Source organism: Pseudophryne corroboree, chromosome 3 (genome assembly GCF_028390025.1).
Source record: "Pseudophryne corroboree isolate aPseCor3 chromosome 3, aPseCor3.hap2, whole genome shotgun sequence".
Taxonomy (NCBI): Eukaryota; Metazoa; Chordata; class Amphibia; order Anura; family Myobatrachidae; genus Pseudophryne; species Pseudophryne corroboree.
Genome location: NC_086446.1, coordinates 444514360 through 444532652, shown reverse-complemented (window position 1 = coordinate 444532652; position 18293 = coordinate 444514360). Strand labels below are relative to the sequence as shown.

At 46.9% G+C, this 18293-nt stretch overlaps 1 protein-coding gene and 1 long non-coding RNA gene across 3 annotated transcripts in view; one reads left to right on the top strand and one right to left on the bottom strand.

Moving 5' to 3' along the window:
• The window catches only part of LOC135055896 (uncharacterized), a 115634-nt gene that overhangs the window by 85253 nt on the left and 12088 nt on the right, over window positions 1-18293 (bottom strand). The gene's annotated exons all lie outside the window — the stretch shown is intronic.
• The window catches only part of SLC12A5 (solute carrier family 12 member 5), a 159561-nt gene continuing 144226 nt past the window's right edge, over window positions 2959-18293 (top strand). For both annotated transcript variants that reach the window (XM_063960460.1, XM_063960459.1), the window contains exon 1: window positions 2959-3164. In XM_063960460.1, coding sequence (XP_063816530.1) covers window positions 3113-3164 — 52 coding nt within the window. In that variant the 5' untranslated portion in view covers window positions 2959-3112. The remainder of the gene's footprint in view (window positions 3165-18293) is intronic.

Genomic DNA, 18293 nt, shown 5'->3' with positions numbered 1-18293 from the left:
CATCCCCTCAAATCCGGCGCCCCTCTAGCCCTCCCTTCCCCCAGTTATGGGCATGACTATGGAGACACATATTGTAAAGAACCCTGGCTTGGCAATGGATGTGGATGAAATGGCCTAATGTATTAATTAGAAACAGTGTTCAAATACTTCTGGATATGTAGAGGCTGAATCAGAGTTGCACACAAACCCGTTTTGCGAATAGCTCTAACTTTGAGCAATCAAGTGCTATTTATGTGTACAGTATGTGAGACATACATACATACTCTATAGATAAGAAGCAATACAGAGACACATATAGATGAGACACAATACAGCGTGATACATACAAAGCACTTTCAGTAACAATGGAAAAATATGCTCAGGGTTATTCTAAAAAATACCTTTGCAAAATATGAATAATAATATGCAGCTATGTAAGTCTTATATTTTTAGACTCTGTATGTTAGATCAAAGTAATCTCAAAATAGGTTTGGTGTAAAGACATAGGCTTGGATTAGAGCAGTGTTTCCCAAATCCGGTCATGACGCACCCTTAACAGCTCACATTTTTAGGACTTCTATCTGTGGAATTAGGCAGAATAATTACTGTCCTAGCCAAGTAGACTAAATCTATGTAAGAAATATCGAAAACATGAGCTTTTGAGGGTGCATGAAGACCAGATTTGGGAAACACTGGATTACAGTATCATCTTCAGAGTTAAATTCTACAACAAAATGTGGGCTGCTTGTCCTATCATTGTTTAAAAAGATAGAGACATTGACCCCATCAGATTGCATCAGCAGACCCAAAGGTTTTATACTAACAGAGGTGTTCTAAATTGGGTTATACGGAAGAAACCTGCTGCTAGTTATTGCAAAGCTGAATCTCTGAATCTCCATCCCATTAAGCTGATGCTGGAATCACAATTGTCCAATGAGAAGCAAAAGATTACTTCCATGATTCCTGAGATGGTATGCCTCTGTGTTTAAATGAATCTTCCGAGCTGCTAACGCCAATACTTCTTTCAGACAATGCACAGCACTTACTGTACATATAAGGGTCCATTAGAGGTAGCAATTCAGTTACCCCAACCTGACCACTTTATTGGGGGAAAGAGGCCACAAATTAAGGTGAAGGGCAAAGGTGGAGAACCCCTTTTATATTATTGTTTCTGACGTGTGTGACATTTTTTTTTCCTAATTGTATAGGAAGGAAGGTGTCATTTTTAGTTACATTTAAAAAGCTGTATTTACCCCAAGGTACAAAGGAGCTACCCTATTAAGAACATATACCACAGGTAAGAAAGCAGCACTGCATTGATTGTATACTGTAAGCAGGACATACAGTACAATTGTACATAGGTTTTATATATATATATATATATATATATATACATAGGCTATACCAGCTCAGAACAAAGGACATATTGCTTTTATACTTTCCGCCTGGCTACAGTACATTAAATAACGCTGCTGGTACCTCATTGGTTTGATTACTTTTGCTCTGGGACAGGTAGATTACAACATTCTTGCAGAATTGTGAAGATTTCCAGTGTCACTGCATCTGAATGTAAATGACAGTTCAGCCCCCCCCCATCCCCCTCCCTTCCTGCAGTGTCCTCTCTGGATACAGGTTTCTGGAGCATCATCCTTACTCAGAAGGGAACAGCTATGCCTCCAGAATACACGATTAAGTGATTCCTTCCCAAGGGGTGTGGAGGAAAAAGGAAATATGAGAATGATCAAAGTGAAGGGGAAAGAATGAAGGGAGCAATGGGGAAATATGTCATATGTTTGTTGTATATTATTATAGACACTTACATGACATTTCTGAAACTGTACATAAATGACTTATCAAGCTGGTATAGCAATTTACCTTCATTTTCATACTTTGTGCAATTAATGCACATTAATTGACTACAAAGTCCATATTTATAGATGAAAACTGATCACTTAAATGGAGCCAAGACATTTTCACAATCAAAATGTTCTACAGCAACACAAATATCACATACAAATTCACATATAAATAAAAATCGTCCTTTCCTAAGAGAAAACAAAATCTAAAAAGAATTACAATTAGTGTTAATACATAAAGAGGAGCTATCTGTTACTGCTGGAAGCAAATGCATGTAGGTTTTGTTAATTTAATCAGAATTGATTAATGGGAGAAAGGAAGTGATTGGGATTTGTGACCTGTTGCAAATGTAACCAGTCAATTCACAGATTAGCATTTGGCAGGTGTCCCCATCTTTCAAATTGCAACATTGAATAAATGACATTTGGCATGAACCCAGTGTCTAGTTGACCCCTATGAGCACCGAACACCAGCAGGTTGGTGACAGGTAAAAACGTAAGGTAAGTTATAATGAGTGTCATTATGCTGGGTAGTTATTAGAAGCTGAAGTGAGGACCACTGATCCTCTAATAACCCCTGAACCTCAGCTCCATTGTATCTGATATTAAAAATAAAGCGAGATGTAAGTGAGATGTTTAGTGTTATGTGCAGGGATGTGGCCAGACACCGGACTAATGAAGGTGTCAGTGGAATAGACCCGAGCTGAACTAATACTGTTTAATGACTTGTGCCTAATACAGAGCACTGCAATGATTAGAATGACAACCATTTGCAGACCGTGAGGGCTGGAAGGTGTATAACACAGAGGATAGATACATACACCTCTTCTTATCTCCGGTGTGTTACATTCCCTGGTGTCGCTCATGTATCCATGATCCCATTCAGCATAAACTCATCAGCCAGACAGAGATAAGGGAATTCCCATATTTCGTATCTCTGTGTTTCCCTCTCACACCCTCTATACCCCTCTCCCTTTTTATATCTAGAATGTTTTCTGTTGCTGTTATGTGCTCCCTCCTTTTCCCATTTGGCTGTCTCTATTTCTCCCCCATCTTTCTCTTTCACTCCACGTCCCCCTCCCTCTCTCCCTCCCTCCCCTCTCTCCCCTCCTGTGCATGGGGCTGTGAGTGTGCGCGCTGAAGGATCTCTGCACTGCAGCCTCCTCCTCCTCCTCCTCTCTCCGTCTCTCCCTCTCTCACACTGAGCATCGCTGCTGCAGTATTAGGCATCGGTACCTGGTAAAGAAGAAAAGGAACCCGAGAGAGATTGGGAGAGGATGCTGAATAACCTGACAGAGTGTGAGGAAGGAGAGGGGGGCACCAGTCAAGGTAAGTGGTGGAATCTGACAACGGGGAGGTGGGGGAGAGGGGGGAGCTAATTCTCCGCAGTGCTGCTTCTGAAGTGGGGGGCGGTAGTGACCAGACAGGGGAAAGTGGGCCCCTTATCTTATGCTCAGTTTAAAGCCCATTCATAAAACAGCAAGGGGCCATGAGGTTGTTGAATAACATACACATTACCCAAAAACGACCAGTTGGACCACCCAACTCGGGGCCTGGGTAACCCTGCCTTGTGCAGTGCACCCTAAAACCCAAGTACCACACACTGTTGCACTTCACCCCCCTGCAACTGCATGCGCATAGCACTTGCTGCTAATCTGGACGGGCTACCCCTGTATCTGCCGAGCACGTTTAGCTACTTATGACCCCAGTGCCTCTGCAGTTCCAGGGCAGCACTTGCTTCATGCTGATACATTACACCAGAGTATACGTGTTGTACAAGGACGTACAGTTCAGTTTCATGTATAGCCCCCTGCCTCATACAGTGCATGCTGCATAGCACCATACTGTACAGTATTCATAGACCTGTGCCAGGGCATCTGTTCCCAGCTATCCAGTAACTAGAAGTGGTTGCTGTAATATTCTTTGACCATCTCCCACCTGTATGTGCCGCAGCGCAGACTGTCCATCACATTGCTATGTACTGTATGTGACCCATTTTGCTACATCGCCCTGCTCTATTACTGATCGCTGCATAAATCTCCCAGCTAAAGACCTTCATTCTATCCAGCAGGAGTCACACTTCATGTTCCCTGATACTCTGTGGTGATGTATGCTAATGTCTAATCTCACTCTCTGGCTGCTGAGCCAGTGACCTGTGCCCCCCTGCCCCTCACCCGCATCGGGTGACCTCTCTCCTCATGCTGTCTCCCTGACTGTCCTGACATGATGTCTGTTTACTTCTCACATCCCGTGTGACATCCGATCAGCTCGATTATGTCCCCAGTAGCAGTGGTGCATGCATCCTGCACCTCGCCATCAGCATCAGCAGCCCCGCAGTCTCACTCACACTCAGCCAGCAGTGCCCTGCTCCCCAGACGTCCCCCTGTTGGTATGCTCGCTTTATCACTGCTGCCTGTCTCCTCACATATTTATAATCACTGCAATCGCTGTCATTTTCCCTGCATCACACGTTCAGCCATTTTCCTACAGAATGATACAATCAGTGCTGCAACTTTTCTCCTATTCAGTTGAGCACCATTCAGTTCTTCTTACATCCTGACTCTTCTATATCACACTGATAGGATTTAAAGGGACACTAACATTAACAGAAAAATGTGTTCTGTGCTTCAAGTTTTGGTATAGATGTCTCAAGTCTGCTTTTATTTATAACTTTTTCTCAGTTACAAAACATATATTTATCAGCTGAAAGAAAAGATTCCTATTCACAAACACACTCACACTTGCTATACTTTGTCACATTTTGTCACAAGACCTCTCACAGCTCATACTAAGTGTGTGTTGCTGCACCTACTAAAAGACATGTATTTGGGGATATCTGTGAAGGATACATTCATTAGGAAAGTGTCAGTGAATAATGTACAGTTTATATCCGTGAAGCGATTGTTTAAGGGGGTTTGTCTCCAATTTACCAAAATAATCCTGCAGGGATAAAATGTAAGTGTTTTAACTGCATCGTTGGAACCAGATCTTCCACAGTGGTTAGGAGGCACAGACCCTAAATAAAGGGATCCTACCTTGTTATGTACTGTGACTGACTACTACTTATGTGTGGGCAGTTCTGTGAATACACCAACAAATGAACTAGGTACAGCATCACACCTTTCACATTACTTGTCAGTATAGCCATTGCCTTGAGTTTGATATGGATGTAATATAACCTGTAATTCCAAATGACCTTAAACAAATTACCACTTTGAAAATTAACTGTACTGTTATCAATGGGTCAGAAATAAAATGTTACATTAATATTTTACTCTCAGATTAACTGGTTTGGGATCAATTATTGTATATGTCCACTGTATATTTGTGTAAAGGGCTGTGGAATATGTGTGCGCTATATAAATAACTGGCAATAAATAAATATCTACATGACTCAATCTGTATATCCTTCCCCATTCACTCAGTCTGGTACTGACTGATTAAAGTCTACTTTATCAGGCAATGCATTATAAACCAGCTGTTTTTTTTGTTTATAGCACAAACTAGGGACTTTTATTTAAAAATGATACAATATGGTGTAGATAACTATGTTCTACTTGTTTAAACATAAATATATATTATGCATAATTTTAGTGAGTGTCCCTTTAACCCTACAATCATCTTTTGAATCTACTGCTGTTCTATATAAACAACCCTCCTCCACAAGCCAACAATTCTTTTTGTGGTTTGGGTCTAGATTTATTCATTCATTATGAATTTATCTAATCAGACCATCTATTTAATTGACTAAACAGCAGCTTGGGGAATTCCCTCCTTTGAAATTGTTGGAATCTTTGCATTTTTAATTTTCAAATATAGATCAATCTTCTTAATTAAGATCTTGAATTTGTACACCTCTTCCATACCGAGAAATGCATATATTTGTAGTTTTGAGTGTCCTGTTTATATTAACCGTGGATTAAGGTTGTTAGGCCAAAGATGAAAGATCGCCATACACAGGAGAATCAAAAGCACCGCAGAAAGGCCTTATATAATACGTAATTTTTTGCCCAAAAATGCATTTATGTAATAGGTGGAGACATCTAGCAAATTATGGTAGCACATAAATACAGTTCATCAGTATTTATAAAGATGAAATATTTTATGAAGCAGTATTGTTAGGTATCCGTTCAGATGGTCGACAATGTTAAGGTTGACACTCATTAGGTCGACTACTATTGGTCGACACTGACATGGTCGACCTGGACAAATGGTCGACACGTGAAAAGGTCGACATGCTTTTTTCATATATTTTTTCCTTTTTTTGGAACTTTTTCATACGTTACGATCCACGTGGACTACGATTGGGAATGGTAACCTGTGCCGAGCGCAGTGTTAGCGGAGCGAGCCTCCTTGCCCAAAGCTCGCTCGCCATGCCAGCGGACGCAGTGCACTAATTGGGGTTCCCCGTCACTTTACGCAGAAAACACCAAAAAAAGTAAAAAAACTCATGTCGACCTTTTCATGTATCGACCTTTCACGTGTCAACCATTTTCATGTGTCGACCATTAGTCCATTTCGACCATGTCAATGTTGACCAATAGTGGTCGACCTAATGAGTGTCGATCTTAACATTGTCGACCATTCATACCGGAACCGTATTGTTATACATTATAATTCAAATAAAAAGGTCACTAACCTTATATAGCATATTTTATTTACAAAATTTGTCCTCCAACAAATATTCAACATAAATGTCTGGAAACAGAACCGCACCATATGGATGTGTAAAGCCCTAGCAGGTTATTCATCCATTTTAGAACCAGAGCATTTGTCGGGTAGCAGTTGATTTACCGACGGACACAATACCGACGGTCATAATCTCGACACCCACTGACCGGCATTCAAAATACCGATATTAATTATGCCGACATGTTAAAAATGCCGACATAGTCAGAATACCGACATTTTAAATGCCGACATGATAAAATGTCGATATGCATTTTTAAGGAATTTTTGCCCAAAAACAGACTTGTTCATACTTTACCATCCCAGTGGATCTGGAGATGGGAATATAATAGTGTGCCGAGTGCAGCGAGCCATGCCCGAAGCGCGTGAGCCATGCGAGGGGACACGGTACACTTAGACGGTGTCCATGTCGACCTGTGTCAACATTGACACAACCCCCAGGAAAAAATTGTGTCGGTATTTTGACAGGTCGGCATTTCAAATGTCGGTATTCTGACAATGTCGGCATTTTGAACATGTTGGTATAATGAATGTCGGTATTTTGACTGTGTTTGTATTTTGACTGTAGGCCAATGGCTGTCAGGATTATGACCGTGGTTATTGTGTCCGTCGGTATATGATACTGAACCCCATTTGTCGCCCACCAGTTGTCATGATACTGTAGCTTCCTGCCAACACCCCACTCCTTGTAATAGAAAATCATGAATACTAAGAAGTATTTTCATGTATAGGTGAATTACACACATTTGCCTCTATGTGCTATGAACTTTATATATTGTGTTAAAGGAACGGAGAGGTGGCAATGGCAGATTCATTAAAGGTGGCATGATACAGGCATCACTGACCTGTGAACAATTCAGAAGGATAAACACCCTAGAGTAACACACCTAAGAAAATCAGAGCGCATGCAATGGTCAGAGAGTGCAGACAAAGTAGCTAGTCCAGGAATCAAGAAGTCCTTGTGATCGAATGACCCTATTATTGTATTGTTCTCTCCTATTATTTCATCATTTCTCTGTTCTTGGTAATGGGGGAGCGGGTGCAACTGCTAGGTCATGGGCTATATGTAAGTGACGATCACTGACAGCTTTGTAATCATAATGAAAGTAGAGGCTTAGGTTTGTATAGAGATGATATTGGGAGAGTAGCCCGTGGGGAAGGAGATCAGGCTTATTTTATTGAGCGGAATTTTATGAGCTGTGTTACCATACTGATAATGATTAGTTCTGTAATGTGCTACACGCAGCGATTGAGAATAGGGCTACGCTGGACACACAGCTTCCAGAAAAGATCTTCCAGCTGCTATTTTTCCCCTCGCTTATATTCGCTTAGGGAAACAAATATTTGATTGCAAGCTTTAGAGTACAAAAAAATACCATGTTCAGAGCTAAGTACATTAGTAATAAACAATACATATATATTTATTTTTATGGATAGAAAGGGAGTGCTCATAATGAGCACAGGGGGTGATGGTCTATTGGGCAATGTGGAGGAATGTTGAAGTAAAAATGATTATGACAGTGATTATAAAACAATTAACAAGTAGATATGTAGTACAGTTAATTAGAAGAGTGTAATGAAGGTATATATATATATATATATATATATATATATTGACAAAGAAAAGTATAGAGGGAAGCTAAACATTTTGAACAGGTTCTACATCATAATATGCTCTGCGATTGTGATGCTCATTTGTAATTGGTGGCAATGTGGCCCCCAATAAGTATCATTCCTTACTGCCACATATAGGGGTGATAAGGAATTACTTTTTGGAGCAATTTACCAAAAGCCTTTTGTTGGGACAATGGTTTTAATAAGAGTCTGTCCCAGGGTAAAGCCGGGTTCGGACCACGATTGCCTAATGCCAATGTGTGGCCATTGTGCCATGCAGGTGTAAGTATATCTTGCTTTGGATGGATCCAAAGATCCATCTACTACGTTAAACTTTGAAATGGTAGCCTACAGGCTACATTAGCTAAAGACACCTAAAGATAGTGCTAGCTATCTAAAAGGGAGGGACAACCTCCAAAAAGCTTTATTAATTAGAGAAGATCACAGTCCCCATTTAAGAAAAGAACTACAACAATATCCTGCATTACTTAACTAAATCCAGGAGATGTCGCCTGCTTCAAATTTTGATAAGGAGCGATGATCATAAATTATGCAGAAAATGCTGATTTTTGGGGATGAGAAACCTAATAAATAGGCCCCTAAGAACTTTAACTGATTAAGAGGATTATGAAAAGTCACCCGGCAGGTTTATATTGTAATGGAAGCACTGTTGTGGAAAAACTTCCAAGTCATGTACTAGACCAGTCATAGACAATCTATGTCTCATTGTGGAATATAAAGGACCAGCATACAGTTTAAGAAGATTTGTCTGTGCTGCTGTAAAGGAATTTGTTGAATGTCAGGACATTTTATGATGAAGGCCAGTTTTGAGAATTCGGTTATTATGATGACTATGGGGGCCATTTATTATTGTAATCTGATCTGGGTGTGATATTAGCGCCCAAGATTACATTGCAGATGCTCATACATCAGGCAGATGTATGAAGGCACAGTAGGAGGGACAGGGGCACCGAAAGGAGCCCGTCCCTGCTATGTGGTCGAATTGGTAGCAGGACTAATGCTCATTTGTATTATTGCTGACCACGCATGTGCAGCTGTTGCTGGAGAGGGTTCTGGGGGAACCCTCTCCTGGTTAATCATGCTGTGTGTAGCCCAGAGTCTTCAACAGGCTAACACCATACCGGAGCTTGGTAAATCGCATACTGGAGTTTTGTAAATCTGGTAGCGTCTGCAGGCTGGTTGCAGCTGCAGACAGGAATGGAGGAATCCCCCATTCATACTATTATATTTGCGGTTACCCCTAAACTTCCCTTCCAAAAAACACTAGATTAAGTTACAAATATTCTTTGATGAATGATAATGAATGGCTAGATTTACTACCTGATGGCTTTTGTAAGCGGCCACATTGTGGCATATTTGACCTGAAAATTTAAAGCAGCACTAATATAGAGGCCCGTTCGAGCGATCAGTAGAAGTAAAGTATATAGCCACATAGTTCCAACAGTGACCCCCCTCTAATGGCTGCTAGGCTGCTTACACTGCAGATCTTTCACCGCAAGTCGTTTCTTTAGGTCTCTCTCCAGTCCTCTATTAGAGGTCTTTCTCCTTGGGCATTAAATGGGCATCATGGTAGCTGCTGCAGCAGCCCCAGACATTTCCCCTGCCTGGAGAGCGTAGGACCTCACTTCCTGCTCCTCAGCTCTAAGATGTTTCCTTAAAGGCAGGAAAAGCTACCCCCTTTACGATGATATTTCCTGTTTGGTCACACGCCCTTTTCGGATCCCATGCGCCTTTTTTCTGCAAAACCCTCCCAGGGTTTCGGACATGCAGTATCTGCATTAAGCAGCAACATTTAGCACTGAAAGGGGTGTTATTACCAATAACGTACCCTAAAGGGTGTTACATCTAAAATACAACTTTCACAGATACGTACCTCTTCACACCATAGATGCACTTGTAGTGATCAGGACAGAGTCATTTTTGATGGCTACAGTATTAACCTAGTATCTAAGGTTGAAAAAAGACAATTGTCCATCGAGTTCAACCTATTTGTGGTCTCCTATGCAGGATTATTTGGTATAAAATTTTGACTGAAGTTGATGACTGCCATTACGTTTTACCCCTCTATTTTATAATAACTATAGTGCGTGACTACGCACCATAACCCTGGATATCCTTATCCATTAGGAATTTATCTAACCCATTCTTAAAGGTGTTGACTGAGTCGGCCATTACAACTCCCTCGGGCAGGGAATTCCAAACACGTATCGTCCTTACCATAAAAAAGCCTTTATGCCGTATTGTGCGGAATCTCCTCTCCTCTAACCTGAGCGAGTGTCCACGAGTTCTCTGTGTTGATCTAACCAAAAACAGGTCCTGCGCAAGATCTGTATATTGTCCCCTTATATATTTGTAGATGTTTATCATAGTATTATTGCTTATGACTATACAGATGTGTCCTCATACATCTAGCTCAATACGCCACACAGTGGGTGATGGCAGGTCCCATGCAACTCTGCTAGCGTTTGGTGTCTTTTTTTTGTGCTAAAAAATAATCTTAGTTACAACACAATGTGAATTGAAAGTACCATGAGACTGTGCTGATTGATTTGCTATGTGACACTTGTATATTTGTGTGTGACTGAATCTGTATATGAAGCACAAAGGTACTTGGTATGCAAAAAAGCCATGGCCTCTGCGTCGTAGCATTTGGTATGCAGATTTAGAGACTCCATTGCCCACATATGTACAAGTGTCTCATATCAGATTAATCAGGACAGCCTTTTGGTTTGTCCTAGTTGCATCGCATTGCGACTAAGGGGTGTATCCAATTATTGTCGGAAACTGCCATCTTGTCGGAAAGACGTCAGTTTCCGACTTGTTTAGGTCGGAATGGGTTCTGACCTATTCAATGCCGGCTCAGATTTTCCAACAAGTCGGGAATTCCAGACTTGTCGGAAAACACGTGTACTGTCGGAAGCGGGGCCAAACCCGGCAGGTTTTAGTCCAAGTTTCCGACTATGTCAGTCTGACTTTAAAAAAAGAAAGATTGCCATTGTCGGGAACGGGCCAAACCTGTTGAGTTTGGCCGATTACTGAATACTCACATGTCGGATCCTTTCTGATCCGACATTAATTTAATATACCCCTAAGATGCATTTTTGGCAAAAAAAGACTCCCAACTGTAGAAGTCTCACGTGGCCGAGAGGGGCTGTTTGGTGCAGCAATGATATATGAAGACACATCTGTAACACCACCATATTACACAACACTGTACACCGGGTGTTTAAGCATTAAGCATGATTGTGCAATGGTTAGCTTTGCTGCCTTACAGCACTAGGGTTATGGGTTAGAGTCCAACCACTAGCGTTTCTATAATGGGTGCAGTGTGTGCGGTGCACACGGCCCCTGAGTCCAGAGGGGGCCCACACCGCACACACTGCACCCATTTTTTAATACTCACCTCTCCGGAGTCCCGCGCTGACATCACTGGTGCTGTTAAAACCTTGTGAAAATGGCGCAGCGGCCATTTTCACGGAGTTCTGCGCATGCGCAGTAGAGAAATCTCTAGGAAAATGGCCACTGTACCATTTTCCCGGAGATCTGCGTATGTGCAGTAGAGTCTGAGCCCTCTAGTGCTCAGACTCTACAGCGCTCCTGTAGAGAGGAGGGGGCCCGACGGAGGAGGCAGCACACGGGCCTTCTCCTCTCTTAAAGCGCCCCTGAGTCCAACCATGACCTTATCAGAGTGGAGTTTGCATGTTCTCCCATGAGTTTGTGTAGGTTTCCTCCCACAATCCAAAAGCATACTAATAGGTAAGGTGCCTTTGACACAAAACTAGCTGTAGTGTGTGTCCACGTGGTAGGAATAAAGAGTGTAATCTCCACTGTGGATGATTAAATATTCTCTGTAAAGCTCTGCTCAATAGGTGTACGCATAGCCAGAACATTATGGTCCCCATAGCAGCATTTTGAAAGGCCTCTGTCCCAATGCTTCCAGAGAGACACCTCCGCGCAGCACTATTTATGCCCTTTAATAGTACCCTATTTCATTTACTGAGCCACTGTAGCGGCCTGGTTCATGTTATGCCCCAGAGTAGTGCCCTAATTTATTTCATGAACCATAGCAATCAGGGGCGTCATAACGTTTTTAGGTTGGGGGGGGGGGGGGGCAAGATATAGTCTCATTTTGGTGCCCCTAAATTGCTGAATCGCTAAAGGCCAGATCCACCTGAAATACATTGAGATGGCCAGATACACACTAAGGGGGTCATTCAGATCTGATCGCTGCTGTATGTTTTCGCACAGTGGGCAATCAGGTATTAACGGCGCAAGCGCGTTGGACAGCAACAATGGGTGTCGCTGGTCAGTGAGAGGATGATGCAAAAAATCCGTTGGCACGGGTGTTCGCAAGGTGATTGACAGGAAGTGGCCGTTTGTGGGTGGAAACTGACCGTTTACTGGGAGTGTCCGGAAAATCGCAGGTGTGCCCAAGCATTTTCAGGGAAGGTGTCTGACGTCAGCTCCGGCCCCGATCAGCCTGATGTGATCGCACTGTAGGAGTAAGTACTAGGCAGCGCAGAGACTGCACAAAGTGGATTTTAATGGATTTTAGCAGCTCGGCGTACACATGCAGTCGCACACTTGCACAGCAAATATACACTCCCCTTGGAGGTGGCGACTATTTGAACACAGAACAGCAAAATTAGCACTTCAGCTCTCCCATGTCACTCTAGTTTCCCACCATGTGTCCCATGTTTCAGGGAGAGTAGGTCAAGTACTAGCAGTGACCAGTGCAGTGCTGGCGTCATGGTGACTGATAGTAGTGGCCGTGGGAGTTACAGGGAGGGTGAGGGCAGGGATGCTGAGGGGGAGTTACAGGGAGGGTGAGGGCAGGGATGCTGAGGGGGAGTTACAGAGAGGGTGAGTTCAGGGATGCTGAGGGGGAGTTACAAGGAGGGTGAGGGCTGGGATGCTGACAAGGCGTTAGAAGGAGTGTGAGGAGCACTGAGGGTGGAGTTACAGAGAGGGTGAGGGCTGGGACGCTGAGGGGGGAGTTACAGAGAGGGTGAGGGCTGGGACGCTGAGGGGGCGTTACATGGCGGGTAAGGCAGGGACACTGATGGGGAGTTACATGGCGGGTGAGGGCAGGGACACAGACGAGAAGTTACAGGGAGGGTGAGGGCATGGGTGCTGACAGGGAGTTCGAAGGAGCGTGAGGAGCAATGAGGGTCCAGTTACAGGAAGGATGAGGGCTGGGAGGGTGAGAGTAGGGATGCTAAGGGGGGAGTTAGAAGGAGGGTGAATGCACACTGAGGGGGGAGCTACATGGAGGGTGAGGGCAGGGATGCTGACGGGGAGTTACAGGGAGGGTGAGGGCAGGGATGCTGAGGGGGAGTTACAGGGAGGGTGAGTTCAGGGATGCTGAGGGGGAGTTACAAGGAGGGTGAGGGCTGGGATGCTGACAAGGCGTTAGAAGGAGTGTGAGGAGCACTGAGGGTGGAGTTACAGAGAGGGTGAGGGCTGGGACGCTGAGGGGGGAGTTACAGAGAGGGTGAGGGCTGGGATGCTGAGGGGGGAGTTACAGAGAGGGTGAGGGCTGGGATGCTGAGGGGGGAGTTACAGAGAGGGTGAGGGCTGGGACGCTGAGGGGGGAGTTACAGAGAGGGTGAGGGCTGGGATGCTGAGGGGGCATTACATGGCGGGTAAGGCAGGGACACTGATGGGGAGTTACATGGCGGGTGAGGGCAGGGACACAGACGAGAAGTTACAGGGAGGGTGAGGGCATGGGTGCTGACAGGGAGTTCGAAGGAGCGTGAGGAGCAATGAAGGTCCAGTTACAGGAAGGATGAGGGCTGGTAGGGTGAGAGTAGGGATGCTGAGGGGGGAGTTAGAAGGAGGGTGAGTGCACACTGAGGGGGGAGCTACATGGAGGGTGAGGGCAGGGATGCTGACGGGGAGTTACAGGGAGGGTGAGGGCATGGGTGCTGATGGGGTGTTAAAGGGAGGGTGAAGGCAGGGGCACTGAGAGGGGAGTTACAGGGAGGGCGAGGGCAGGGGCACCGAGGGTGGACTTACAGGGAGAGTGAGGGAAGGGGCATATAAAAATAGCTTTATTAGAATAAATAAAATACTCTAAATCCAAGTGTGGATTAAACATTCATATACAGATTATAACATACGGAGAGCCACCCGCCCCACCTCCCCATCCCCGACTGCTGATTACCATATATTTGGAGTGTAAGTAGCGCCTCCTCTTTTCTTTAGGAAAAAGCACCAGAATGTCACACGTGGGATTCTGTCTGTGTGTTGCGGCTATCGCTTTGATTTAGAGTAGCCCACTGAGGAGGCGGAGCTCGGGACTCAGAGAGTACTCAGAGCTGACAGAGATAGTGTGGTCTTCCTGGGCGGGTGAGCGGCACATCTCTTCATGCCGCCATCGCCACTGCTGCGCTGCCTGTGGTAAGTGAGACAGGCTCTGGCAGCAGCGGCAGCAACAGGCAGGACAGTGCGGCTCCCTCAGTAAGGACGCAGAGAGGGGGGAGCGGCTTTTCATGCTGCCGGCGCAGCTGCTGCCTGTCAGAGTGACAAGCGCTTGCAGCCGGCAGCAACAGCAGCACTTCTCAGCAAGGAGGTGTGACAGGGAGATAGAAAGTGTCAGGGAAATAGTGGGTGACAAAAAGACATTGGGTGACAGAAAAATAGTGGGTGACATGGTGAGGGAGACAGGGAGATACTAGGTGATGGGGACAGTGGGTGACATGTAGTGACGGTGACAGAGAGAGAGAGTTACAGGGAGATAATGGGTGACATGGTGAGGGTGACAGGGGGATAGTGGGTGACGGGGATATTGGGTGACATGGTGAGGGTGACAGGGGGATAGTGGGTGACATGGTGAGGGTGACAGGGGGATAGTGGGTGACATGGTGAGGGTGACAGGGGGATAGTGGGTGACATGGTGAGGGTGACATGGTGAGGGTGACAGGTGGATAGTGGGTGACATGGTGAGGGTGACAGGGGGATAGTTGGTGACGGGGATATTGGGTGACATGGTGAGGGTGACAGGGGGATAGTGGGTGACATGGTGAGGGTGACAGGGGGATAGTGGGTGACATGGTGAGGGTGACAGGGGGATAGTGGGTGACATGGTGAGGGTGACATGGTGAGGGTGACAGGTGGATAGTGGGTGACATGGTGAGGGTGACAGGGGGATAGTAGGTGACATGGTGAGGGTGACGGGGATAGTGGGTGACATGGTGAGGGTGACAGGTGGATAGTGGGTGACATGCTGAGGGTGGCGGGGATAGTGGGTGACATGGTGAGGGTGACGGGGGATAGTGGGTGACATGGTGAGGGTGACGGGGGGATAGTGGGTGACATGGTGAGGGTGACGGGGGGATAGTGGGTGACGTGAGGGTGACGGGGGGATAGTGGGTGACATGGTGAGGGTGACGGGGGGATAGTGGGTGACAGTGATGGTGACAGGTGGATAGTGGGTGACATAGTGAGGGTGACGGGGGTATAGTGGGTGACAGTGAGGGTGACAGGTGGATAGTGGGTGACATGGTGAGGGTGCAAGGGGGATAGTGGGTGACATGGTGAGGGTGACAGGTGGATAGTGGGTGACATGGTGAGGGTGACAGGTGGATAGTGGGTGATATGGTGAGGGTGACAGGTGGATAGTGGGTGAAATGGTGAGGGTGACGGGGGGATAGTGGGTGACATGGTGAGGGTGATGGGGGGATAGTGGGTGACATGAGGGTGACGGGGGGATAGTGGGTGACATGGTGAGGGTGACGGGGGGATAGTGGGTGACAGTGATGGTGACAGGTGGATAGTGGGTGACATGTGAGGGTGACGGGGGTATAGTGGGTGACATGGTGAGGGTGCAAGGGGGATAGTGGGTGACATGGTGAGGGTGACAGGTGGATAGTGGGTGACGTGGTGAGGGTGACAGGTGGATAGTGGGTGACATGGTGAGGGTGACGGGGATAGTGGGTGACAGTGAGGGTGACAGGTGGATAGTGGGTGACATGGTGAGGGTGACAGGGGGATAGTGGGTGATAGGGGGATAGTGGATGATAGGGCACAGCCAGCCTCCTAACCCTCCCCCCCACTGCCGCCATCGCCACTGCTGCGCTGCCTGTGGTAAGTGAGACAGGCTCTGGCAGCAGCGGCAGCAACAGGCAGTGCGGCTCCCTCAGTAAGGACGCAGAGAGGGGGGAGCGGCTTTTCATGCTGCCGGCGCAGCTGCTGCCTGTCAGAGTGACAAGCGCTGGCAGCCGGCAGCAACAGCAGCACTTCTCAGCAAGGAGGTGTGACAGGGAGATAGAAAGTGTCAGGGAAATAGTGGGTGACAAAAAGACATTGGGTGACAGAAAAATAGTGGGTGACATGGTGAGGGAGACAGGGAGATACTAGGTGATGGAGACAGTGGGTGACATGTAGTGACGGTGACAGAGAGAGAGAGTTACAGGGAGATAATGGGTGACATGGTGAGGGTGACAGGGGGATAGTGGGTGACAGGAAGATATTGGGTGACATGGTGAGGGTGACAGGGGGATAGTGGGTGACATGGTGAGGGTGACATGGTGAGGGTGACAGGGGGATAGTGGGTGACATGGTGAGGGTGACAGGTGGATAGTGGGTGACATAGTGACGGTGACAGGTGGATATTGGGTGACAGGGGAATAGTGGGTAACATGGTGAGGGTGACAGGGGGATAGTGGGTGACATGGTGAGGGTGACAGGTGGATAGTGGGTGACAGTGAGGGTGACAGGTGGATAGTGGGTGACATGGTGAGGGTGACAAGGGGATAGTGGGTGACATGGTGAGGGTGAGAGGTGGATAGTGGGTGACATGCTGAGGGTGACGGGGATAGTGGGTGACATGGTGAGGGTGACGGGGGATAGTGGGTGACATGGTGAGGGTGACGTGGGGATAGTGGGTGACATGGTGAGGGTGACGGGGGGATAGTGGGTGACATGAGGGTGACGGGGGGATAGTGGGTGACATGGTGAGGGTGACGGGGGGATAGTGGGTGACAGTGATGGTGACAGGTGGATAGTGGGTGACATGGTGAGGGTGACGGGGGTATAGTGGGTGACAGGGAGGCTGACAGGTGGATAGTGGGTGACATGGTGAGGGTGACAGGGGGATAGTGGGTGACAGGGGGATAGTGGGTGACATGGTGAGGGTGACAGGGGGATAGTGGATGATAGGGCACAGCCAGCCTCCTAACCCTCCCTCCCACTGCACGGTGACAGGGTCAGGGGATGCCTCCCAACAGCACTGACAGCCTCCTCCCCCACCCCCCCCCCACCCCCTTTCACAGAGCACAGAGGATAGCGTCTAAGGCAGCTTCCTCCCCCTCCCCCGCTGTCACAGGGGATGATGCCTCCAGCCGCCTCTTACCTCTCTCCCTCACGCTGTCCCCGGGGATGCCTCCAGCCGCACAGTCCACAGCCAGGCTTCTCACCCTCTCCGTTCCCGCTCACCTGTCCGACTCCAGGCTCAGTAGGTCCGCCGTCGGCTGCATCCATCGCGCGCGGAGAGATCCCCTCCTCCCTCAAGCTGACGGCCGGGATGCTCGCACCTCGTAGAGCAGAGCTCAAGGAGGCGGAGCTCCTTTGGCTGCAGGGATGCCGCTGCTGCTGTGTAACTAGCATCGCAGCGGCAGCAATAACAAACAAAAAAATGCCTGAAAATGACGGGGGAGGAGTCCGCACTGGGCGCGGGACGTTCACTACACGGAGCGGAGGATGTAATGTGCGGTCTATCACCTGACCGCACATCGCTCCTCCTCTACCCTGATCGGCACTTCTCTATGTTTGGGGGGGGGGGGGGGGGGGGCGAGCTGCCCCCTTGCCCCCCCAGTTCCGACGCCTCTGATAGCAGTGCCTTTGTTCACATGTCACATTATAGGGCTGCCTGTACTCATTATGCCACAAAGTATCCCCAATTCACATTATGACATACAGTGTGCCCAGTTCACATTGTGCCACATTACAGTGCCCCCTGTTCATATTGTGCCACACTATAGGACCTCCACTTCATATTGTGCCACATTACAGTGGGAAGATGGACCCCTCTCAGCATTGGGCCCCATAGCAGCTGTACTTTCTGCACCTACAGTAGCTACAACCTTGGGTGTACGCTATGTAAGTAACTGTTAATAATATTTCAAATTATTC